This window comes from Motacilla alba, chromosome 10, assembly GCF_015832195.1.
Source record: "Motacilla alba alba isolate MOTALB_02 chromosome 10, Motacilla_alba_V1.0_pri, whole genome shotgun sequence".
Classification (NCBI taxonomy): domain Eukaryota; kingdom Metazoa; phylum Chordata; class Aves; order Passeriformes; family Motacillidae; genus Motacilla; species Motacilla alba.
This window is the reverse complement of record NC_052025.1, coordinates 5,938,786-5,965,653: the sequence shown is the minus strand read 5'-3', so window position 1 is coordinate 5,965,653 and position 26,868 is coordinate 5,938,786. Positions and strand designations below refer to the sequence as shown.

At 40.8% G+C, this 26,868-nt stretch overlaps 1 protein-coding gene across 9 annotated transcripts in view; it reads left to right on the top strand.

The window, feature by feature from the left end:
* TJP1 (tight junction protein 1) overlaps positions 1–26,868 on the top strand; it is a 186,590-nt gene that overhangs the window by 106,930 nt on the left and 52,792 nt on the right. Inside the window, exon 1 of one of the 9 annotated variants that reach the window (XM_038146693.1) lies at positions 10,864–11,047. The exons of the other annotated variants lie outside the window; for them this stretch is intronic. Within the exon in view, the coding sequence (XP_038002621.1) occupies positions 11,015–11,047 (33 nt within the window). The 5' untranslated portion in view covers positions 10,864–11,014. Of the gene's footprint in view, positions 1–10,863; positions 11,048–26,868 lie in introns of those variants that run through there. 9 annotated transcript variants of the gene reach the window in all.

Here is a 26,868-nt window from a genome sequence, read left to right as displayed (position 1 = left end):
CGCTGGGGCACTGGCCATCCTCGCTGCTGACACATGACACTCTTTTCGGAAGGAGAGTTGGAGGAGGGTCATGTAAGGACTGTATTTACCTTTCAGTGCAGGCAGGAAGATGGAAGGTAATGATTTTAATTTAAAAGCAACATGAAGTTTATCTGCATATATAACACATACGTTTGAGGAATGGTTTTTGCAGTGGCGTGGAAAAGGCTGTGATGTAGATAGCCTTCAGTTACACAATCGACTCTGTTCGCTTAGAAACAAAATACTAATTTTAAAATGTAATAGGATACCTAATGAAATTTTAATTTAAATTCAAATAGCAATGTTCCTGTGCTCACCATCCAGCTTGAGTCATGACATAAAATCATGTTTTGATAAGATCTCATTACTTGTGTTGTAGTATTATAAAGTACCAAGACATTGACGTGTTCTGAAGGCTCATTCACCTTATTGCTCTCCTGGCTCTCAGGTTGTACAGGTTGTACAAGACAGGGCTTGTGCTGCTGCAGGGAAGCATCACTGTTCACACCCTTGTCTCTGGGCCTTTCGTGACCATGCATGGGTAAAGCTGACCCTGCATATATATGAGCAAAGGTTTTGCAAAGCTCACATTTTGTCTGTTGGTTTTAATATAATGAGGGCAACAGCTACTGTAACATCTTGAGCCTTTGCAGATATAAGAAACATTGTACATGATTTATAATCCTTCTCGAATATGCTTCTGTAGGTAGAGATTGTTTCACTGATTTTCTCAAATGATCTAAGCATTCAGTGGTTACCTCTCTAATTTATTTCTGTGCCAAGAATAATGAGTGTGTTAACTGCTCATGATGCAGCTCTGGCTGGGGAACAGAGAGAAGAGGTTTCATGTGAGTTATGGCAACACTATAGTGTTCATGGGGGAAAGATGCCTCCACCTTCTTTCCTCTTCCATGTAAATCTCTGTCAACCCCTGCTACCGCTTCCAGATTACAGGGCTTTTAAAGAGAAATAATTAATTATCTGCATAATCAGTTTGTCAGGGCTATTAAGGCTTATTAGTGCAGCCAGGGCAGTAATACAGTTAGAGAAAGAAAAAAGAGTAGGCTTGAAAAAAATCAGGCCATACTGTAAGACAAGTATACAAAGAAGGTGTTTCTTCTAGTAAAGTAGTTTTGGATGCTTTCTGTGGTGACCTAGGGACTAGGCTTATTCTTTCTTCTTTTCTTTTCCTGGTCTTGACATATATTATTCAGAAACCAAAGAGATGCCCATTTGTGAAAATAGCATATGGCTACCCTGAGAGAAATATTTAGAAGTAGTATGCAATCTACTTGTCCAGCAGTGCATGTCTAAAAAGCAGCAGTGCATGTATTTGATGTTAAATGTCAGTATGAGACATAGCCAGGAAAGAGTCATAGGCTTGATTTCAAACTCTGTATTTATAATTGGGTCATAGGGAGAAAAAAAAAAAAACCAAGTCTGTTTTGAAGGCTGCTGCTTCTAAGGAGAAGCTCTCAAAAAACATGAGAAAATGAATAAAGTTTCTGTGGAAGACCTTCTTTAAAACACTTCTTAAATTTATCATAAGAAACTGTATAAATCACTTCAGCGTCTTGTTGTCAATTATCATATTTACTCATCTTACAACAGAAGTCAGAGTATTATGTGACTCATGAAAGTTTGCACACTTGGCAAAAATTGGTTTCTCCAGCTTTGAAAAGGCTTTCAGTAATATTTTCTAGTTAGGGAACAAGTTTTATGGTGAGAAGCTGTATCTTTGATTAGACTAAAGCATAACTTAGGAAATACTCGACAAGCTCTCACACAGAGGGATCGAGGGACTGCAAACAGCCACACTGCCTGGACTTCACCGGGAAACTTGCTTCAATGCTTGTCCTTGCTTTACCTGCTTGGAGAACAAGAAGAATTTCAGTCCCTAGGCTCTTGCTTTAGCACTTTTCACAAGTATTATAATCTCACACATTTAAAAAGGGATGTGACAGTTGCAGTTTTTCAGCTGGCATGTAGAGTTGAACTGACAGATGTGTAAAGAAAAGATTTAGCTAATGATATTGATATAATGTGGATTCTGTGAGGCCTAAACACTTGAATGAGAAACAGCCATCCAACTGTGGTAAATAGAGCATTTGCCCTGTTAGCTTTGAGCTTTGCACTGTAAATATTTTTGCTTTGAATCCTTCTGTACTGACTGTATAGGTTTAGGTAGATTAAAGCATTGTTCTGGTTAGAGCCTCTGGGCTTCACTGTAATATTGGTTGTGGAATGTGTGGTCCTGTACTAAAGGGATGCTTTCTCTGGTACTGAGGCAGTCAGGAGAATTTCTGACTGTGTATTTCTTAGATTTAAAGTTGGAATTTTAGTAAAGATACACCTGTAGTAATATATAGTTACCTTGCCAAATACTAAAGCTTGCTGGGTAATGCAACACCAGTTTTATCAGAACAGAGCTGAGCCCTGACAGTTCTGGAGACAGATGCCACCTGTGAGTTTCTCTGAAGAACTTCTGTTTTGGCAAATGTGAATCAGTTTACAGATCTGTTTGCAGTATAAATGCCTAGGGAGCTGAACTGAATCTAATCCACTGAGAGAAATAAGTGAAGTTTGGACTCTGTGTCAGTATAGGCAGTGTGATGACTCATAAAAAGATCTCATTTAGTACTTCACATCTTTTTGAACCTCTTGTTTACTGTGTTAACCATACCCAGTATTACTCTGTGGTCAAAGCTTGATTTTGTAAATTTTGAACTAAAATCATATCTAGATTTTTTTTCCTGAAAAATCTCTTACCGAAAATGCATGATGGGTTGCAGTTAATGGGACCAAGTATAAAATGCCTGCATGCTTTTTGAAGGTTCTGAGTGATTCAGTGACAACTGGTTACAGCCAATACCGTATGAATCTCCAAACTAGAAAACTAGAAAAATGAGCATCTAAGAATTTCTTGCACATGCATGATAGCATACCATTCAGGAGTACTGGAAAAATGTCATGCAATTATCCAAGGAGTGAAGCAAGCCCTCCTGTCTCAGATGAGGTACAGGTGCCCTGCCTCTGTTAAGGCAGAGGATGCCTTTTGCCCACAGGTTCAGAAATCTGCAGGCAAGGTGATCTCTGTGCTTGAAGTGTAGGTAAATACTGTGTGAGTGTAGATACACAGTTATGTTACCTTTGCCAGTAAATTCAGCTTAAAAAGTCCCCATCTTTGGCTACTTATTCCTGCCTCTGTGCTCCAAGGATAATTTTTAGACCAGTTTCACTGCAGATATCCCCATACAGAGTTAGCAAGATGTGGCTGTGGAGGGGGTGCCAGGGTGCCAGAGCAGAAATGAGTGGCCAAGTCACACGAGCAGAACGTGGGGCTTCCATCACTGATTTCATGGGCTGGGACACACCAGAGCCTAAAAGCCAGCCCGTGACGTGCTTTCCTTTCCTGGCAACAACAGGTCAGGAAATAATGCAATATCCTTCCACACTAAGCACTTTCTGTTCTAGTAGCCTCTGCTGTAAATTGCCATGTTGAAACTGTTACATACACTGAAAACTTTTAAACTTATTTTAAAAACTTGCAGCAACATTTATTTATATAATTAAAATTACTAATATTAACCAAACTGTAACAGTTAAAGATGAAATAGGGCATGCTGCAAAACATGTTGTCCCTGGGAGCTAAATTTTTCTATTGATTTCTATTGACACAGCAAAAATATAATATCACAGATATATATATATATATATATATATATATATATATATATATATATATATATATATATATATATTTATAATATCACAGATATCCAGATATCTACTTGCTACAGACTAAAAGTAACTGAAAAGCACTCAACTTTTAAATGGAAAGTATGTGGTGCTCAGTGAACGTGTCTTAAATAAGATCCCTTGAGGGTGTAGTCTGAATTATTAAAATATGGAGTTAAAACTCATAAAACTATGTTCTGCTGTAGTGTTTTAAACAAAAAGAATATTTTATGCACTCATGTCTCAGGCTTATATATTTTAGAATTATAATGATTTTGCAAGGGAGCCCGAAAAAACTATCTCAGACCAGTGGTGACACTCCTGTATAATATAATAACCCAATAATACATAGTTAAGGAACTATATATTTAGGGGTTACAAACAAGGTAACTTGAGTTTCTTCCAGTGACACAAACAGTGATCTTTTCTAAGTTTTATATATATATATATATATATATATATATATATACACACACATAGTTTTTATTATTTGGAGGTAGAAACAAAAGCAAATACCAAGATGGAAAGGGTTCATAACCCTATGGGTGTGACCATCAGGAGCTTACTCACCTTACTTACCTCCTCTAAACCTTACTGAAGTTGCTCTTGTAAAGCAGGTGCTACTGGGACAGAGCTACCAACTAAGGTAAAGATTACACTGGAATTAACTGAGTGTAATCTGGTGTTCCTACTTTTAAGCACAGTGTTAGTTCCTTGACTTGATGGATTTGTTCATGTAAATTTTAAAAGAATAGATGGAGTCTTGTAGCAGTTGTAATAGAAAAGGCAAGAGCATAAAACTAAATTTGAGATTCTAAAAGACGAAAGCTGAGTGGCAATAAAAATAGATGATAGGTTATAAAGTTCAGTAATCTAAGTTTCTACATTTTTTGCAATTATGCAATAAGGTCTTTTTGGTATGAAGAATTAAGAAGCAGATGAGCTCACACTTTTGCATCATTGTCTACAAACACTTTTACCAGTGTAACAATATTCAGTATGTATTTTTGTGTTGAATGTAACAATTTTCAGTACATATTTTCATTTTCTGTATGCATGCCCTTCTCATTAACAAGATTGAGTCATGATAATTTCCTGTAGTACTCATTGCAAGTCTGATATTTGTGCTCAAGAAACTGTAGAAGTGATCTCACCATTTAAAACTATCTGGCTTAGAAAACCCCACCTCTGCAACCTCCTGTCCTCCCCATCTTCCATCCTCCTTATAGCGGTGATTCTATTTGGGTTTCAGAGAACAGTTTTGTCATTTGTATCTTCTGCAAGGGTTCCTGGAAAATTTCTGGGTTTGACTACAGAGTTGTTTGCCAGAAAGGTAATTAAAAAATGAATCAATTTTGTTAAGCTGACCATGGACTGCCTTTACAAATCACTCGGTGTTTGTAAGTAACAAAGCCTGTGTGCCTTCAATTTTCACTTTTACTTTCTCAAGTTGCCTGTGCAGTTAATCTTTGGTGCATATTGCTTGTTGTCTGGGCAAGCACTTTTTAGGATGAACTGCTAGTCATGCTTTCTAAAAGCTAAGTATGATAAATAAGAATTCTAGATCAGTGGAGCATGTGTGGTGCTGTCTGCAGCGTGACTGTTTCGGGGGCTGCAATCACATCAGCACTGAATTTGTGCCTGCTGAAGTCTCACAGCTGTCTTTGATTATTTTAACAGCCCCCTTTCTACCAAATAAACCTGGAGAAAATAGAACAGTTCTGAATATCTGACATTTTGACATCCAGTGGCTGCTTAACAGTGAAGCATTTTGTAAAATCAGCCTTGATCAGCTGCAGTGCATTGAAGTTTACAGTCCCGTTCATAAAATGTCTGAGATGGGAAGTAGAATAGTTACATAACATTTCTGTAATGAATTTCTGTAATAAATTAGCTCTGCTGCCATGAAGCACAACTAAAACTCACAGATAATGTTTCCTTCAATAGTAGTCTCATATATTGTCACTACACAATTACACAGATGACAAAGTTTCTCCAAGACCTGGTCCAAACCATGGAGATGAGTTTCTTTTTATAAGGATATCCCAAAATGATAACCAAAGAGACTAGATTTCAGCTCTACAGTGATACATTCTTTAAGTATTTTAAGACTGAAAATAATGATGCATTGCCTCTGCAACCTACTTTTATTTCTATTTGTACATTTCCCATTTGCTTACAAGTTGAAGTGATATTCAGGCTGAACAGAAAAATAATGTCCTTGCACTGTATTAAACATGGTACTATTTTTAAGGTGTTAAAAAGGAAATAACAATGAGTTTAAACAACAGGAGTTAAGACAGGCCACCTGTATGAACACGTTGGGTTTATTCCCATTCTGAGCGGACCCAGCCTCTGGAGTGTACTTGAGGTATGTGCTTTAACCTCTTAATGAGAGGTGAAGTACAGATTTTGGGATTTTGTCTAACAGTTCCAGTATGTGAGAGGCAGTGAATTACTGGAATATTGAGCAATTGTCTGCAGTGTTTTCAGAAGAGGCACTGCAGTGATATACAGCTCTTTAAAAGAGTCAGTAGGTATAGGAACAAAGCTTTAACTGTGTGGAAGTGGGAGGAAGATAAGAATCATTACTAGGCATCATCACTATATTAATTTTTTCCTTAGGGACTTGATTCATCAAGACACTGAAGTTCTGTGTAATTTTAAGGACATGGATTTCTCACAGCTTTCTGTAAACCACTTTTTTTACATCTTGAGGTAGAAACAGATACTTTCTTCTCTTGTGGTTTATATGGTGAACTCTAATTTTCTCTTCCCCTTTTTTTTGTTCTTGAAGTGCTGAAATCATGTGTCAACTACAAATACAGAATGTACAATACCAACTAAACTGCATGACATAACTGATAATATATTGGCCTATTTATAGCTAAGCATCCCAAGACTGCCTCACAGGGCAGCAGAACTGTCTGCTATCTCTGAGAGATCTTATATGAATTGTTCTTTTTCTGAGCCGCACACACCACAAAACCCACAGGAAGTTGTCTCTGTAGTGGCTGCGGTTCTGCAGTTTCCTTCTTCCCCATCTTTAAGTGGTCAAAATATTTCTTAAAAAGTTAAGTCAACACAAAGTAGAGAATAGACTTCCTGTTCTTGTGGTGTAACAGATACCCATGCCCTCAGAAAGAAGGATTCACACATCTGACCGTCCTTCTGCGTCCTTTGAACCAATGTGGGGTTATGGTTTGAACTTATTAAATAATAGTTTTATTTTTAGGTTTCCTACCAAGAAAATATAATAGTACTTTTTTTAGGCATCTCCCAGTAGCAGTTATCTAAAGGATGAGCAAAGTGCTTGCTTTTCTTCAGTCCTTGACGTCTAAGACAATTTTCTGTCTAAAGATAGGGGTTAAAGATGATCCTGTTTTCAGGATCATCCTTTTTTTTCAGGATCATCCTTTTTTTTTCAGGATCATCCTTTTTTCCTGTTTTATATGGGTAGAATCAGAAATATGCTTTAAAATTCTGATCCCTTAGCTAACAGATGGGACTTGCTATATAACTGTATCTGACTGAATGTATTGAATATATAAGGCATACATATATATACCTAAACACCAACACATACATCTCTCTTGCTATATATCAATATGTGTATATAAATATATAAACATCTGCTGTTTCATTAAAGATTTTTAAAGGAAGCACATGAATACAATGGAATCCTAAAAGTCTTAACAATATATAACTTGGTCTTTCAGACATTATTTTTGTAATACTTATTTTAAAATTTAAAAATCCACTCAAGTCCACTTAAATAGAACTGTAAAATTCAAAGTTATTTGCACTTAAGACAATAATTCTATGTTGACTTGGCCAACATTTGATTTGGCATTTTCAGCACTGTTGATGGTAGATTTGTTTGTGAGCAATTTGTTAATGAAGAGATGCAAAAATCCTCCTGAAGGAAGAATTTCAAAGGACGGCAACATGATTCTGCTTTTGCTTCGTATAAAAACAAGCAAAACCATTCATTGAAAAGAATTTGTATCTACTGAAAAATATATGCATTTTACCACCAATACTAATAGAATAAGATGATGTTTCTGGCTCCTCTAACTTGTATCAAGAGTAGAGATTAAGATTTAAATAGCTGTTGGATGGAAATAGAAAGAAGATGGTGGAGGGAGGGAAGGAAGAAATAATAAAAAAAGGAAGGAAGGAAGTGGCAGAAGGAAGGAAGGAGCGGAAGGAAGTGGCGGAAGCAGCGGAAGGAAGGAAGGAAGGAAGGAAGGAAGGAAGGAAGGAAGGAAGGAAGGAAGGAAGGAAGGAAGGAAGGAAGGAAGGAAGGAAGGAAGGAAGGAAGGAATTAAGGAAGGAAGGAAGGAAGGAAGGAAGGAAGGAAGGAAGGAAGGAAGGAAGGAAGGAAGGAAGGAAGGAAGGAATCTATCTCCTTAGTCTCTGTGGATCAAAAGAGTTACACATATCCAGCTGTGTTAAACCCCTAGCAGAAGTCCTTCCTTGTTAAATGGACCCCTTCCTTGTTAAATTCATTGTATGCATTGATAGCATTTTCTCATCCAACATATGATACAAAAATGGTGCCTCTACCTTGGCTTTCTTTGCTTAATATTTTTCTTTCACCTTTTTATTTGTTCCGCATCTTTCTCCCAACACTTTAATAACTGTTTTTCTTTCCCACGGTCCTTCTCCCTCATTGTAGGGAGTCCATCTGTACCTGTGTTTGCATGCCTTCAGTCCTCTTTCATTCCCTCGCCTCGTCTTGGTTGGTCATCTCTACCCTTTGCTCTCAGCCTGTCCTCTTCCCCAGCCTGTAGGTCTTGTCCACTCTCCCCAGAACTATTCAAGGAGAAAAAGATGAAAGAGAGGGATTATTTTACCCTTCAGTTTATCAGGTCATCCTCCCCTGAGTTTCTTTTCATGCTTCTCCACACCTTGAAATCTTCCCCCTCCTTCCTGTTGTGATCTCAGCCTTTTCCTTCCTGCCTCCTCTGAGTACTCGACAGTGAAGCATGTGGGCACAAAACCCGTCACATTCCGCCTTCTGTGCGTGTAGATAGAGTTTAAAAAAATAATCGGAGGCTTAGTTACATCTAGCAGTGAACAAATGAAACATGTGCTGTAGTGTTTTCATGGAAGGCGCCAGCGGAGGGGCTCTGGCAGGAGGCCACGCTGCAGCACGGGAGAGCTCCCGTGGAGCCGGGCCCTCGGCGCAGCGGCCGGGCTCCCGGGCAAGGAGAGGGCGCAGCCCGCTGTCCGGGCACTCCGGGGCGGTTCAGGTGTCAGAAGGCCGGGGACGGTGCTGACAGAGGTCCCCGGGGCTGTCAGCCTGTCCCGGTGTGTGCTGCGCAGAGCTCCCGGTGGGCTCTGCCGGCCCTGCGGGGCGCGCTTCCCGCGCCGTGGTGGAGGAGCTGGCGCTTCCCCATTTCGGACTGCTGCCTTGGGAATTTGATTCTGCTATTTCCTGGAATATGAATTTGTTTATTTTCAAAAGAGAACAAACGTAAAACTCATACAGTAGCTTTGGGTAGGGCGTTTCTTGGTAGAAGAGTGATTTGGATCGTTGAATTACTGCCTTTTTAAAAGAATTTCAGTACTTCTGGAGATTGCATGGAGCACAAAAGCAGCTGGTGGCACATAAATTGTACAACTGCAAGAAAATCTGTCCCTGATACCATGGCTTTTACTGCCATGTATATCTCATGAAATGTTTGCAAAGTGAGTGCAAAGTACTCCCAGTTCGGTTTGGGATTTTTCTCACCTACTTTTCCTTCACTGGAACCTTATGTACCTGATTAGTCATGCCACTTGGGCTCTTATCTAATTCTAAAAGATTAAATTATTCAACATCATAAACTATGGACCGTAGTGATATGGGTAATAAACAGTGTGCCATCTTTTCACCGGGGTTTGAAGCACTTTAATGGGTGATGCTTCCGGAAGTCGCTTTGTTAACTTATGACTTGGCCCTACAAAATTTGGGAGTGTGCTCAGCTTTCTGTGGCATGAGCCATCTCGAAAGTCAGAACTCCAGCTTCATCGTGTATGGGTTGGGCATCCAACGCCCAAAAGTAAAATAACATCTTTAAAAGCCTTTCCTTTTAAATGGAAAAAAAAAATTGCAGTATTTCTCTTAGTGCTTAAGTAAATACTTACTTTGTAAAAGGCACTAAAACCACTTTGTCTAAAATTCTGGGAAAAGTTTATTTTTCAAAGCCACAGGCAGCAGTTCATGGTGCTATAGGAAATGCTACGGCTATGCAGTCACCACCTTAAAGCAAAGCAAATCTCCCAAGTTGTTTTCTTTTTGTGTCTTTATTGCTTTTATCTCAAGAACAAAATGTACAATTAAGGAACTCGAAAACTAACGTCCCGCCCCTTCAAACAATGGGCAAACGCAAAAGCAGGTTTGAGCCCGCGCTGATCGACATCCCAGTTCTGCGGCCGGCTCCAGGGGGGCGAGAATTCCGTCGCCGTGAGCGCTGCAGGACCGTGTGCCGCGAAGAGCGCAGCCACGGGTCCCGCTGGGCCCCCGCAGCCGCCCGGCCCCGCAGCCCCCGCGGCGCTCGGGGCGGTCCCGGTGCCGGTGCCGGTCCCGGCCTGCTCCGCTCCCCGCGTTCAAACGCCCCCCGCGCTCCCATAGGCTGCGCCGGCCCGGCCGCGCTCGGCCCCCGCCGCCCCGACCAAGGCGCAGGGGGAGCCCGGCGGCCAGCGAGCCCCGCGGGCGGCCCCTCACAGCGCCGCGCTCGGCGGAGCCCGCGGGGCCGAGACCGGCCGCTCCGCCGCCGCAGCTCCGCCGTCGTCCAGGGGTCCGGGTCCTGCGGCAAAGCGGGGGCAGGCGGCGGCGGGGCGGGCAGTCCCCCCGCGGCGGGATGGGCCGTGCCGGCAGTCGGACATGTCGGTGGCTGCGCGGGGGGAGAGGCACGAGGCGGGCGGGCGGCGCGGCCGCTGAGCGGGCGGGCCCGGGGGCAGCGCGGCCGCTCCCGCGCTCCGTGCCCCGGCGGCGGAACCCGGCCCCGGCGCGCCAGGCGCCGCGGGAGAGAGACCGCACTTTTATCAAACTTGAGCCTCCGCTCCCCTTCCTCTTTCTTCCTCTCTCCCTCCTCCCCCGTCCCCGCCCCTTCCCTGCCGTCCTCCTCCCCCCCGCGCCCTGGGATGTTTATTCGGGCGGCTGCGTGAGGCGCGGGCGGCGGCGGCGCCGAGTTTCTCTCCCCCGGCCTGAAGAGTTGCAGGCGCGCACACGCTCGCCCGGCTCCGGGGGAGAGAAGGAAACAAAATGTCTGCCAGGGCCGCGGCGGCTTCCACGAAGGTAAGACTCGGCCCCGGGGCGGCCGCGTTCCCTGCCCGCTCCGATCCTGCGGTACCCCCCGCGCGGCTTTCCCATTGCCCCGCCGAGCCCGCACCGCGGTGGCCGCGGCTTTACCCCCGCCCCTGCCGAGGGCACGGGCTAGCGCGGACCGAGGAGGTGGGCGAGGCGGGCCGGAGCCTGCCGGCCGCCTTCCCCGCAGAGCTTCCCTGCTGCCTGCCGGGAGGGGCGCGCAGGTGGCCCGCACCCCCCTGGCCCGGGCCGCTGCCCCGCCGGCCGCCCCCGCCCCGGTCCCCGCCCGGCCGCCCACCTGTTGGACGTGCGGGCCCCGGCGGCGGGACGGCTGCGGCGGCCGGGCCCTGCCCCCGGCAGAAGCCCCCGCGCTCCCGCCGGTGCGCTGGCCGTGCCCTTTTGTTCCAGGCTGGGGCCGGGTAGCAATTAGGAAAGGTTCAACCGGGAGAGTCCAGTACTGCAGGATTTTTTTCTGTGGCCGCTGAATCAGTCGGGGATGATTGTTGCTGACATACGGTAAACAGCTTTGGGGCGGCAGTAATCCGTCAGAAACTTGTGCCGGTCCTCCACCTGATCCGTAGGTGTTGCCGGTGCAGGTGCACGTTGCGGGGTGTGTACTCTGACCTCCTCCGGCGCTGCGCGGCGGTGAGTAATGCCGAGCGGCCCCGGGGTGAGAGGTGGAGTTAGGAACGCTCAACAGGTAAAACGCTCTCCTTCGTGTAAAATTAAAGGTTTGCTTTGAAACTAGTTTGAATTTGAATTTCGAACTGATTTTTAGCTAGTGGCGCCTGAGTAGTTGCTCCGGCTTCAGCGCGACGAGTTCCCGTCGTGTGTGCTAGCTGGTGTTACCGGAGCTCGGCTTAGTGGTGTTTGCTTTCGAGTGAAACTGCGTGGTTTCGGTCTGATGTCACTTGCTGGTATGCACTTACTCAGAAGTGGTATTCTCCAGGCTGAAGTAAAATGTACACCTTACTGTATTACTGCTGAAAAACTTCGGCGTTTGAGATAGTAAGTATCAAACTTACTCTAGTTGTAAGATACTGCTAGCTGGCGATTTTAGCAACTCCAGAGTCTTACTTTAGAGGTGTGTTCGAGGCAACCTCAGCTGCCAGAGCGGAATTTAAAAAATTTAAAAGCTAATGTTTACTACTGAGTTTCACGCCTCGTTTTAAGTATGCTTCCGGAGGTATTGTGTTACATTTTAACATATAGACAAACACATTTCAACAATAAATGTTTGTTGTTGGAAGAGTAACCTGTTTTAGGTAATATTTCATACTTATGCTATCACCTAGCTATGGAGATAGATAAAACATACTTTTTAGCCCTTTCCAAATGCATTTATATTAACAACAAATAGGAGTTGAAGATAAATGTTGTCTTGAATAGTGTGTTAGAATTCTGCTTTGTGAGAGATTGTGAGAAATTGCATCAACTTAAATTTTGTAGATTTTTTTGTTGTTGTAAAATCAGGGTATAAAATTCTCATTTCTGGCTCAAAATGCTCTCTTAAATTACAGCTATTTTGTGAGGCTGCGGACAAATATTGCCTTCCACACATGCGTGTACTGTCTTGAAGTGTCTTTCTATTTTTAAATACGGAAGTGTATTTGAAGTTGCAGAAGTGTACAGAAAGTGTATCTGTTTTGGCTGTGGACTGGTGTACAGACTGTGTTAATTGGAAGTTGTGTCTTGCCATAGCAGTTATTTGAAACTCCTTCTGCTCATGGTCATATCACATTGGCCCTTGGAGCTTGCATACATGCATACAGTATCAGCCAAACTAATTATACTGAAAGGTATGTTAATTTAAGAATGTTGTTGCAAAATATAGTCTCACTGGGGTTTAACACTTCACTGGGATGCTTTCAGATTTAGGGAAGTCGTGTAATTAAAATAGCATCCCTTTCTCAGGGAAAAAAAAACCCTCTTTTTGTAAGTCCTGTGACTGTCAGAGTAAATTCTTAATCTGTGATAGCTTTCTATCAAAATTATTTCTTTTTATCTTGATCACAGAAATGTCTTTAGAGACTAGAATCCGATGCCTACAGTTCATATGAGTTTTGTTGTCCAAACAGAGGTGCTTTCAGTCAGTGGATATTGTTAATTGTATTTCAGTCATTAGTTCCTGGGCTGCTCTCCATGTAGTTTTAATAGTCATAGACAAGGAGATTAAAAAGTATTTTGGAAATACTTGAATATTGGGGGATTTCTGGGTTCACATTGCAGATCTTGTTTCCTTTAGTTACCCCTTTGGACATGGTATCTGGTTTCTCATTTTTGGGGTTGTGAAGCATTAAATGGTGAATGGTTTTCTCTTAACATTTACTTAATATACTTTTGAGCTCTGTGTCCATATCCACAGTTACTGTGGCACACTTGACTGGACAAAACCTAAAAAAAAAAAAAAAAAAAAAAAGAAAAAATTATTTTTGATTAGCTGAATAATTCTTATTTGTACATGAGATAATCTTGGCTGCTGTGATTGATTGTTATGCCCTACTATCAACAGTCTTTCAGTTTCACTGCACTTCAGTTTTGATTACTTAGCTTTTTCCCCTGCTATGCTGTATAAGAATGTGGTTTTATTAAGGTGTTGTATGCTTGTTGTAGCTGTTGGTAATATACAATAGAAAATGGTGGAGAAATGATAACTGACTGGAAGTTTAATCTGGTTGTGGCTGTTACTGCAAAATTTAAGGGGCCTAATCTCTTTTGCTGTCTTTTTGAGCTGTACTAATGGATGCTATGGGGATGACTGTCAGGGTCTTTGTAATGGGATGTAAACTTTCTTTCTGCCTGTAAGTTGGAGATTCAAGTATAGTCCACACTGGTAAAAAAACCCAAACCAAACAAACAAAAAACCCCCCCTGAAGATCTTCTAAATTGTAATTGTGGGGACAGAACTAATTGAATCCCTGAGCCTTTTTGAATGCTCAAAACCTGAGTTCTTGAAACATCCTTCTATTTTTAAATACATTCACGAAGAGTGTTTCAGTCTTTCACCTCAGTCGTGTGACTAATTGCATTTTGGTTATTTTAGCTGGCCTTCTGGCTCCAGGCATGTATCTGTTAACTACCCCTTGAATCACGAGCTGAGAACATGGCTGTGTTAATGGTTCAAGACATGCTGATCGCAAGGACTCCTTGGTTTTCTGTTTTAGATGCAATGAGCTGTGGTTTTCATAATTGGGGTTGTATTGTACCCTAAATCCTACTTGGAAACACCAATGGATTTGTTTCTTGTAGACCATATATGTACAAATGTTTTTAAAGGGGTTTTTAATCCAGTCTGTGAGATAGCTAAGTTTGGAGCAGTATTTTATTTTTCCTGTGTAAGTCTGCATATGGGCACTGTAAAGTTAGTTCTTCTTAGGTTCTTCTTTACAGTTCTTCAACTGTAACAACAAAAAAAATAAGTATATAGAAAACATATATGGGAAGGTAACTGAGAATTCAGTTTAACCTAAGAATTTATCTCCTATATGGAAAAAAGAGTCTTTAAAATACTTCATTTAATTTTGCTAGTGGTTCTGTAAGTTGTATTAGGACCCTAGGAAATAGTGATATTAATGTTCTGGTAGGTGTTTTTCAAATAATTTCTATGGGTAACTTGTATTTCAGGCCTGGGTTTTCTTGAATGCATTGTTCCAGTTAGGACTATCAGCAATTTCAATTGCCAGATGATACTTGAGGTGCATTTTTCATTATGACTTTGGCTGCAGTGTGAGAGGAGCTGCAAGCCCCACACTCCGTAGGTCGTTATGAAGTGTGTTCTGGAGTTTGCTTCTGGTTCAACGTGCAGTGTAGAGATTACTGTAATGTAAACAGAGCTTGAAATCTGACGGTGCCTGGCAACTGGCTCCACCTTTATAGAGTGGAAGATCAGTAAGACCTTATCAGTTACCAGCTAGCTAATCTTTGTGTCAAGGAAAATCTCTAGAAATGGGTTACTGTACATCATAGGTATTCTAAGATGCACATTGTGCTACTGCTTAGGTTCTATGAAAATAGGTGCTGGGCTTCTGTCTGTATTTTGAGCTAAAAAAAGCTCAAAACATAGTATTTTGAATTTGTGCTTGAAGTCAAGAGTGACTACTGAGCTTGAATATATGTCTGTGTTCACGCTGCAATGTACCATTGTTGTCAAAACCTTCTGGATACTCGTGAAAATACTTGGTTTTTAACTACTCAGCATAACGTACTGAGTTGGAAACACAGCTGTAACTAGTTGACTACTCAAGCTCTGAATTGTGCTAAATATGTTGGGTTTATTACTTGAAATGCTACGCAAAAGTGTTGTCTATCTCAGGTCAAAGCGCTCATCCGAAAGCTTTGTATCAAAGTTGAAGTTCTCACCAAGGACTGAAGTGTTCTCCCATTTTTTTGCCAATAAACTTTCAGTGTTTTCGTCTCCTGTTCTCTATACCTTGTGGAAAGGCCATGTCTTGTGTACACACTGGAGTGGCAGGGGAAAATCTGATTAGTCACAGTGTAGGGGGAGTAAAGCCATGTACATGTCCATTTCAAAATTAATAGTCCCAACATTTGGTTTGTATCACTGTCAAATTCTAGGTGTCAGTTTGAGTTAAGGGATAGTATTTGAAACAAATGCTTTTATTGTTTTTACTATGGGTTAAGAAAGGCATTTGTCATTTATATCCCCACAAATATTTCTGTGTTATCATGGTATAAGTACAACAGAAATTAATATCAAGCTATGCCCAGTGTTTTCTCCGGCAAATATATTACTAATGACTTCTTCACTGAATGTACTGATTAAGCAAACAGCCGTAGGGAAGTCTTAAAATGAATTCCATGATTCTGTGCAGTGTATTTATGCTGAGTCCAAAAAGCCCTGAAATGAAAACACTGTCTTGTCTTATAATTATGCTATTTTAGGGACAGATTATTCAAATATGCGCTGTACAGTCATAAATAGTAGGGGTGCTCTTGTTTCAGGGCTGTGATGTGCTTGAGTGAAGGATCTGAGGAAATGGAGGGACACGTTCAGCTGAATATTTAAGGTCCAGTGTGGATCCCATAGAGGCTGCAGAGTAACAAGTGCTGCTGAGGCCACAAGTGTGGTGGCTTGTCCAGGGACAGTGGTGTCTGCTTGGTTATCTGTGGGGTTTTCCTGCTGTGGTGTACTCTTAGGCAGCTCCTTAAGCCCTGAGCTCTGTGGACTCTTTGGGCTATGTAGATGGGCTACTGTAGGGTTGGGGAACCTGCCCCAGTGTGTGCAGGACGGGGCACTTGGCTTATGTTTGCTATTCCTGACTCTGTAGGATCTTCAGTAGTTCCTTAGAGGTCTTTCCTGCGTGTGCACACCAGGATTTATTTAGACACTTGGAAAAATTAACTGTATTGTTGGTGCTAAAAATTTAAGTATTGGCTGTACATTAAAAAAGTATTTATTTTCTCAAGAGTATTTGGTAATCTCTAATAGGATTCTTGTTTCCTAATCCATTATAAACAGATGTTCTTCCCTTTTGTGATGGGGGAGGGCAGCCTAAATTCACTAGGATGACAGCAGTAGGGAGTGCTGCATTGGGGAAGTTCCCATTCTCAGGAGAAGCGAGCAAATGTGACCTTTTTGGCCTACATAACTCATCAGAAGGTGTATGGTTAACTTCCCACAGCAGAGGAAGCAACAACAGAACTTGGTATGGCTCTGATGGCCTTTTTGTCTCCCCACCCCCATGTATCCAAAGTACTGATATGCTGAAAATAGAAATTGAGCAAAAGTCGGCAGTTTGTTTGATTTGTCGTTCCCAAGGCTTTTCCCAGTAAGGACTGCACTGCGGAGCAGCCTTCTGTCTTCCTCACATTTGCCTTTTACATTTGACTTCTTAGGAATTTAATTCTAAAATCTTCCCCCATCCCTCCTAAAAAGGCAGTAATTAGTTTTCAACTTGTGATCCTTTGGGACCGTTTGGGCAGTTCCTTGCCTAGTTTGAATGGGGTCCAGTAACAGTGTCTTCCCCTCTGCCCCACTGGGTCAGCAATCACTTTAACAGATGGCCCCCTTCTCTGTATCCAGCTTAAAAATTTTCTTGTAAATATTAAATGGACCTGTTCCAGCTATTTACACTCTGGGCTGGTGACTGTTTCTTAGGATGTATCCAGATGGGAGATAGAATGAGCAAGGTGCTTGGAGACTTGTTAATACACTTCAGAACATATGGTCAAGCGTTTGGATGCAGCTCTGGGAGGCGAGTTTGTTCGGCTGAAATAACATCCACTGCCCTTTCCTGCAAACCTTCTTGGGTCTCTTTCTTCAGACAGCCATGGTGCTCCTGCTGCAGCATTAATGGCTTAGTTATATTCACCGTGAATTCAATAACGCAAAAATGAATAAAAAGTAACTTGTGGCTGCAGAGACGCTGCTCAATTTTTCTAGTTAATTAAAAGGAAGTAATAACCTTAAATTATAACCAGAAGCAGTAGCATAATGAAACAGGACAGATTGTTCAAATTTCACAATGATGTCGGTATTTCTATTACTTAAATTACAGCAGTGGTGACATGATTTTGACAAAGGACTGACCGGGCACATGTTGCTACCAAAAAGGTGTATAAAAGCATATTTAAAAGTAAAAAAAGAAAAAAAATGAAACAAAGAGTATATACACAGATACTTGCAGCTTCATTGAAAATATAATAGGTGTAAATTATATAATTTAAACATTTATTTGTTTTAATAGAAAGTAACAATTGGAATGACTGTAGCTGTAAAGCCCTAGGAGTAACTTTGAGGTGCTACTTGACAATGTGATATCAGTTAATTAGTTAGTGGTAATTTGCATGGAATCAGGATAGTACCTGGGGCTAACTCTGCCAATTATTGTTTATCTGAGCAGATTCCAAGACTGTAATAAATACGTAATTCATGTTCATTTTGGATGACTGGCTTCCCCAGAACTGAATCTGGGAGAAGGCCAGATCATGTTAACTCTCTCATCACAGGATGGTTGTTTAAAAACTTTTTTATGTTGCTTGACCCAGCATTGTTCCTACATGTTATTTGGAAAAATGCCCCTTTGCCCATGAATGCCTTCACATGAATTAGTTTCTCAGCACAGTGTTAGATGACAGGGGTACTGGCTTTTCCTGTAAACTTGGACTCCTGAAATAATTTTTTCTGTGGGTATTAAGATCTTAAAGCCAAGCTTAAAGGCATGGCTTTCTGACAAAAGAAGTTGTGTTTCCTTCAGAATTGAAATTAAGTTGTGGAAAGTGATTGGCCATTGCATACAGGATAAACCTCTCTGTTAATAACCCAGCTATGTAAGAATGGAAATTCCTGGAGTGTAATCTCATGAGAGAACTAAATGCACTTGCATTTTGATTGGGTTTTGTTCTCTATGGAAAATGTAGGCTGGATTAATATTCCTGAAGCAGGGAGCATTTAGCTAGGAAGTACAAGAAAGGTATACAGGTTTACAGAAACAATGTTGGTGCCTTGAATGAAGAACATGTTTCATCTGAATCAGATAGTGCTGTAGAATCACTCTGTGGGGTTATTTTTTCCAATGCTCTGTGGTTTGTTTATTTTTGGTAGTTCAATGGTAAATCTACCCTAGAACTGCCCAGGAAAGTGCCGAGCCTCAAATGAGGGGATCTGTTGTTTAAATTGTTTGAATACCAGTGCTAACATGAAAGGTTTTCTTACTTGTTGTGTTTATTTGCAATCAGTAAATGTCTCTCTCTCGGGAAGGTGTGTAAGGAATAGCAAGGAGCCAGTGGTTGAGAGTTACTGAGATAATTTCTCCTTTAGAGTGACCAGTGGTGTTGGATTTTTTTTTCCTTCCTGCATGATGAGGGCACTTTTTAAGTCAGCTGCATTATTGGTTATACTAGTATTGTCTTTCTGGCTGTAAACTTAGTTTGGTTTACAGTAATGTGAGATTTATGTCCTGCACTTGAAGCTGTGCTAGCATTGTAGTTTAAACAGGCAGCAGATGCCTTTTAAACATAAATGTGATGTTTCTGCAGCATGTGTTTTGCTAGCCTGAACTTCTGGCTGCATTTATTATCTCTATTTAAAAAAAAAATAAATCACAGTACCTTAAAAGTACTTTAAACACAGGCAAGCAGTGTCAGAGAAATATTACATAGCTTTTTGCTTTCTTCTTTATGATGGAATTAAAATTGAGAATTTTTGCCTTGCTCTTTGTATTTGGGTTTTCTCCCTCCTGTGTGAATGCTTGAATTCCCCTCTAGTGAAGCAGTAGAACTGGGTTTGTTGGTGGTTGCTGGCAGTGGAAGCAGATGGTGCTGTTGGTGTGCAGCAAAAGGGCTGCACGGGACAAGGTGAAAGGAGCTGGGGGCTGCCAGGACGGATCTGTGCAGGGAGCCTGGGGTGAGCCTGGTGACTGCGTTCTGTGCTTTGGGGCACCGCACAAATGCGTCAATCAAGTACTGGGTTGAAATAGTTTTGACTGTGCCTGATTAGGCTGTTGGCAACTAAATGGCAGCATTTTTCATCTTGTGAGGTAGATGGACTGGTAGATCTAATATTGCTTTTCTGTTTCTAGAAAAATCTGTTGTTCAAGTCAATGGCCAGTGCCTTGCTTGGGGCGTTTATAGCTGGCAACAGTAATTTTTCTTTTCTCTGCTAGAAAGTACTGATTTTCAACTGGAACTAAACCCTTACTATGAAAATTGCATTTTGCTTGCTCCACCTTTTAACTTCCAGACAGGACCTTTTAATTTACTTATTAGTAGTTGCAGTCTTGCTGTATTTAAAAATTAGTTTTGTGGGAAGTATCTGTAAACGTTTTGGAACACTTGTTAAGAAATAAAAAACAACCTTCAAAGATATTTCTACTTGATAAACTACTATAGATGGTTACAAAACTTGGTCAATAGTTTCCCCTCTATCAGAAGAGCAGACTTTGATGTTTTAATGTTCCTTTTCAAAATTTGTACATTATTCTAAGTTTCCTGGATATGCTTACAGTGTAGAGGTTCGTATGTAGCTGACCAAAACATAATACCTAAAATCTGTCTTTACTGTCCTAGCCCTTCAAGCAATGTAATTATGTTGCTTCCAAGTGATAAGCCAAGGCAATTTACAGATTACTGGAATGCTTGAAAACACTGACCTTTCAGGTCACTCAGAGCACTCCTATTATGCAGAGATTGCTGTGGCACTGTTGTAATGTGCTGGCCTGTCACATGCTGACTAACTTGCAGAAAGCTTTGATGCAGCTGTTTTAAAAATGCTTTTGCTGACTGATAGGCACTTAGGCTACAGCCTGTGAACAAAGCCAGCTCTCATTCCATGCTTTTCGCCCCCGTTTTCTATAACAACACTTCTTCCCTGCTGACTGCACAGACAGTCATCCGGGCCCAAGTGTTGACTTGTCTCCATTTAAATTGTATTTGTGTTAATTTTCACTTCAAAAATAGTCACGTGTGTGAGAGATGCGGTTTGTGGGGTTTATTCAGAGCTGCTGCAAACAAGCAGCCTTGAAAAGTTCATGCGGCGGCTTTAAAGAGTGGGTGGATTAGGGAGAAGAAAGTGTGTGTGACTGGGCAGAGCAGGGATTAAACAACAATGGTCCTTTGAGTACGGTGGAAAGTCGTTTACTGCAATCTAGCATATATGCTATCGTTTGAGCTCTAATGTCTTCTCTTGAATTACTGTGAAGAATAAGAAGAATTTGACATATGTTTCCTTTTAGTGTCTGATGCTTAATGGGCATCACACATGGTGATTATGCCAGTACCTTCTTCGGTATTAAGACACAGGACTAGAACATGAATAGAAATTAAACTGACTTGATTTTTTGTTTATTGTCTTTACTTTTATTTAGTTTTATTAATAGTTAGATCAGGTAGTGCCTGAATTGCACAGATCATGGGAAGAGGAGAAATAAGTACAAAAGAATAAAATCTTTAACTCCAGTAGCCTGGTGAGACTATTAGAAGGATAAATTGTTTTTTTATTTCTTCCACAAAACACAGAGAACCCATATTCTCTCTCAAAATAAGGTGCTGGATGTTTGGGAGAAGTAGACTTCTAAATCAAGACTCTACATAAGAAGCATAATAGCCTATTACCTATGAAGGCAAGTTTAGCAATTCACAATTTAATCTTTGTTCCCAGGGAATATGTCTGTATTTAATATACTCTATTGGTTGTCTCTGTCTCAGATTCTAAGCCTGTTGAGAGTAGAGTGCATTTGGATCAAAAACTAAGCATCTTTGTTCTGTTCTGCTGAGAGGTGGGAAGTAAAGAGGCAACATCTGATTGGTACTGTATGTATCATGTATGGCATTTGATATAATTCTGAGCTGTTGTACAGCATGGCATCATTGTCTCCTTGTTTGTGGGGAGTGTGACATCAGGAATTAATCTGTTTACTGCAATTCCAGTAACTGCAAAATATGCACAACCTGTGTCTAAAATCTCTTGAAGCAGTAGAGTTGTGTGTGAAAGGATCAGCACTGGTGTATTTAAAATTACCTTTGCTCTTTGACCACGTACTATACTGTGACAATGCACTAAAACATAAGTTTCAAGTTGTAAAAGAATGTAAGGTATTTTTCCTGCTACAACAATGCAGTGAAGAGAATAGAATGAGTGATGATTTTACAGCAGGAAACTAACTGAACAGTGTAGTTACATAGTGAGTGTTTTCCTTTTTTTGATATGAACTCTGTACTTCTTATGGTAATTGGTAGGACAAAAATATTTGGGTTTTGTGTATATTTTCATATGTACTTCAGAGTTGCACCTTAACTGTCATAGAAGAAAACGTTTTCCACAGCTCAGTTCAACATGTGTTAATCTGGATCAATTTCAATGGCACAGTGAGGCTAAAAGGATGCATAACTTACACGTGTTGATAACATTACAGTATCTTTGAGAGGATTACATTTCAGAGGAAGTGACTTCTGAAGGTGAACCTACAAGAATGAGTGGAAAAGATGCAACTAAATCAATACATTGATACAAGAGGCACAGATTTAGATATTTTCACTGCACTTAATTTTTTTGTGCAGCTCATTAGAAGTTGCATGACTGTGAAGATATGACTATTATCAGTCACGCTTTGAAAGCATTCTGGCAGGAAGTTTTGTTTTGCTGTTCAGTTCTCACTTTAATGATAAAATTGTGCTACAGCTATCTTGGCTGGAACTACTCTTTCACGTCTCACCTTTCTGATGAAGTTTTTCACTGATTTTATCCTCGCTTGTTTAGTCTTTAGGATTTTTTTTTCTTAAGAATACTCTGGATTGAATGGTTCTCTGCAATCTGTGGTCTCTTGATAGGTTTTTCCATTGAACTGACTCATCAAACAGATTTGTCTGGTGTCCTGAAGCTAAACTCTTCTGGTTTCTTACTCATTTAGGGGAATGCTCCTTTGAAAAAAAAACTATTGCTTGCTGAGTTTGCAGGTTTGTAGATAACTCAGTTGCTCTTTTCCCCAATAACTCATTCTCAGTGACAGGTGACTTGGTAGTTTTTTGGGGCAATAGTTGAATGAACTGAAGCTATACTCTGGGATAAACAGGTAATTCACCACAATTATACAGGCTTTTCAGCTGTTAACCAAGTGCCTACCCAGTTTCTTCTCCAGCTGGTTGGATAAACAGCTAGAATGTCATTCATACTTTTCCATTTCAAAAAATGTGCTGAGTTAATGAAAAAGACATCTGCCCATTAAGCACAGATGGGAAATACTTGCTAAGAGGTGGATTTGATGGGTAGCATCTCTCAGTAATTATGTATAGACTTTTATTTTTAGTTGTTGTGTTCAGAGTTCCTCTTCTGGAATACTCTGCGTGCTTCTCATCTTCACCCTAGCTTGGCTTGCAATCAAGGATTAATCTTGATGAAATGATGATGACTGAGGGAAAGAGCGGCTTCTCATAGGTCTGCCTCTGCTTGAGTTACTGCGTAGTTGATTTATTTCAAAGTTGAATTGAAGCCATGACATCCACTATTACAGTGTGGACATGTCTTGGTGTAGTGATTAGTTTGGGATTCTTCACTTGGTGTGTGTTATCTGTGCAGAATCAGAACAACGTACTTGAACATAATTCATTTTTCTGTTTCCATTTCAAGGTACCAAACTGAGTGCCGTAGAAAATCATTTGTGATGTGTCTCTGTATTAGGGTCTTAGGGTTGTGAGTCAAGGTAGTTCTTCAGGCTTGTACAGACAGGAGACCACCAGTAGTTTATCTTTAAAGGCAATTCTAAAAATGCCATGACATTCTCCTTATATTCAACCTGCTTTTGGTATCACAGTGCTGGTGTGTCTGGATTTTCATTGTCAGACATACAAGATGGCTGTCAAACTTCTGCCAGTCTTTATTGGGGTTTATTTGTAGCTTTCTCTGATACATCAATTTTTTATTTTGTTGGTGAGTGCTTTGTAGAGTGTGCAGCTTTTTTTCCTCCTCTTCTCAATATTGAAAACAAGTCTATAAAAGTAACAGACATGCATTTAAATAAGAGCATTACTTTTGGTGGTGTTGGATGATGTTTTTTTGTGGACTGTTGTAAATGGTTTAGGCTAAGTGTTCTTTTAACTTGCACTGGAGTAGACTAATTTTTTTTTGTGGTAGGGAAAAGAGCTTCTAAAATGTATTATGGAAAAAATGTAAAGTGTGAACCCCCTAAGAAGTAAAAATGCTTTACAATTAAGTTTACCATTCTTTTAGCCTTGTTTAGGCTGAGTTCCATGTGCAAGCTTAGATACTAAAATTCTCTGTGTTTTGGTGCTTATCACTTGCTTACATGAGAAGCTCAGATTTCATAGCATAACAAGCATGTACCCAGTAGCAAAAGAAAATCCAAACTGAAAAGATGCTTGTATTGTATCCTAAAAATACTGAAAATTATTTCAAAGTGGTACTGATGTTTGCTTTTTCTTGTACAGATGCCATCATGTGTTCTATGTATGTATGTGGGGCTGTAGGTTATTTGAAATAATGATGTTAATCTGTTCTATACCTAATGCTTTACTAATGTTACCCTTCCCTCCAGTTTGGGGAGAGGAGCAGAAGCTTTTCACTTCTGTGAAGTGTCACTGCCACTGGTCTCAATCTTTAGGTCTGTTTAGTATGTGCGTCAATAATCTGCAATATTGTTACGGTAAAGCACGTGTTGTCTTTGATCTTCTGAGGGTAAACAGCGCTGACTCCTAAGCTGACAATGCACTGTCAAGGAAAATGTTACCAGTCTGATAAATGCGTGCAAACTGATAATTGGTACCTGCTCCTGGGACCTTGGTGCGTTCAATTTGTCACGACTGGGCAGCTAAAATCCTTAGTTCAGTGTGTAGTTGAAAGATGTAAGGCAGAGGTGGAATGCGAAAAGAGCTTTTAAGTATTTCAGTTTTTTCCTGTATTGCCTTGTAATAACTTAGTTCCTTAAAAGACGTTGCTGATTTATCTGAGGCCCACGTTGTCACAAAATTTGCCTTTTGCATCGTTTACTTGCAGATGGCAATATACACCTGATGATTGAGGTGCTGCTGGTAACATCCAAGGGCAGCAGTGTGGTACAAGTGAAGTTCTGCTCTTGAAAGAATTTGTTTAGCTGTGAAATTAAATGACATTGTTTTATGTGCACCTTCCCTCAAGAGTCAAGGTGCTGACTCACATTGGGCAAGAATGTGGAAGCCAGTCTGCCATTGATTTCCTTTTTTCTTTTTTTTTCTTTTTTTTTTTTTTGTGGAACAGATTGGAGTTAATGCACAGTGATGTGAACAAATATTTGCAGAGGGGAAAATACAGTGGGATTTTTGTTACCCTTTTTCCTTGCTTCTTTTTGAACTTTTTCACTCTTGAGGTGAATTTGTTCTCTTTTGTCAATTGAAGTCTTAACTTGCTCTAGAATGTGACACCTAAGGTAACAGATGGGGCAAGACTTAAACATTTACACTGTTATTTCCCCTGGTCTGTAACCTTTTTGTTAGTTTCTTAGAATTTATTGCATTCAGAATGTTCAAGTTCAGTAGGGCTGCTTTCTGTAGCACAAGGAATGCTGGGGCAATCCAGGGGTGAGGTGAAGGCTGTGTAAACTTGAATGTGTTTTCAGGTTGCAAACTGGAGTGTCAGGTTATGGTTCTGCAGATTTTCTTTTTTGCAGTTTTTAGTGTGAAATATAATGAGAATAACTTTAAAAAAGAGGAATCTGCTCTTGTTTAAGAGCTTTGGGTTTGCCAACTCCATTTTAAAATATGGTTTGAGGTAGCTAGAAAATGCAATTCTGTAGAAGCCCAGTGCATATTTTAAAATAGCTTTGATCCTTTCTGCCCTCATAGTTTTCTTACATACTTGGAATGTGCATTCCAGAGTGGTGATGAATGGATGTGATGCAGTTTTGGTCAAGAATATAATCTTGTATCATTGATACACATGAAGTTGTGGGAATGGGAGTTAGTGTCATGTGATTAAAGCTGTTGATGAGGCAGTTTGTTCCACTGAAATGCATGTATTTTTAAATACATGCTGTAAATACAAAAGTAGCTTTGTGACCATTTTTACGGTTAACCTTTGGCTTTCTGGGTGTGGCTCTTTTTTCCCCTTTGAAGGGACTGTGTTTTTAGGTCTAGTTGGTCTTTTTGTCACCTTAAAACTGAATTTGGGAAGTAGAAGGTCAAGTTGGAACTGCAAAAGGCAGGCTTTGAAGCTATTTGATAGGAAGGATTGTAATTTTAGGTGATTTAAGCTTTCTGGATTTATATACTGGGTTTTATGTAAAATTCAGTGTTAGTTCATCCACAATGGCAGAAATAATTGTGAGTCTACCAAATGGATTTTCATGAGAGGACTTGCTTTTGAAGTATGCTGTTTTGCATGGTATGCATAAGGCAACTTGCTGCTAGGAAGTTCTAATCTGATCCACAATTATTGCTCCTGAGTGTGTTAGTGAATTCCCTTGTTTCATTCCTCTACTTTGATGTGCAAACAGGAAATAAAGAAATCCTAGCTGAATGTCTCTAGGGTGGGATGGGAACTGATGTGATGGTTATGTAAATCTGAATACCTGCAGAGGTCAGTTTGAAAGCTTCTTGTCCGGTAATTACTCTGTCATTTTTTCCCAGTGACTGTAGCCAATGTCTCTTCTGCCCTCCCTTCATGAGGAGAGGGAAGGAGGCTGGGCTGGCTCCTGACTCAGGGAGTGAGAAATGTCTGGGGTAATTCTTCAGCCTGCGGTTCATAGGAATTCAGCTATTTGGAGTGGGGTAGGGATGCAGTCTATAAAAGAGAAAATCCAACCCCCAAAAAACAAGAACATGGTGTTTTTTTAAAATGTGCTTTTCTTAAGTTAGTATATAGTGCTTTGTATCCAGCTTTTCTGAAGAGGTCTGGTTGTGAACCACTGGCACAGTGAAAGGCAGGTGGGACTGCTGCCAGTAGTAAGTCAAAGAGGAGGATTGGGAGAGGGCAGCTGATGGTGCTGGGCAGTATCTCAGGGCTGCTTTTGGTGCCTGTTGTCCAGTCTTGGCTCCCCCATGGAGCTGGTTTCATTGCTGCTCTTTGAGAAGATGAGGAGTTATGATTGAAATACAAAGATGTTTTGGGTGGCAGGGTCACCCCTGTTGCTGCTGTGTGTCCTTTTAAGGAAAGGGGAAGAAGCATGGACGTGTCTTACTGGTTCTTCCTGCTTGCTGGATCTTCTGGAGCTTCTGTTATATTCTCTTGTGCTTGTTAGTGGTCTTGGCTCCTCAAGAGAAGGGAATAGATGACTTTAAAAAAAAAAGGAAAATATTAATGAATTTGAAGTAAGAAAAAGATGTGTTTTCTATAAAACATGCTTTTAAGTCTTTGGTAAAATGAGGTT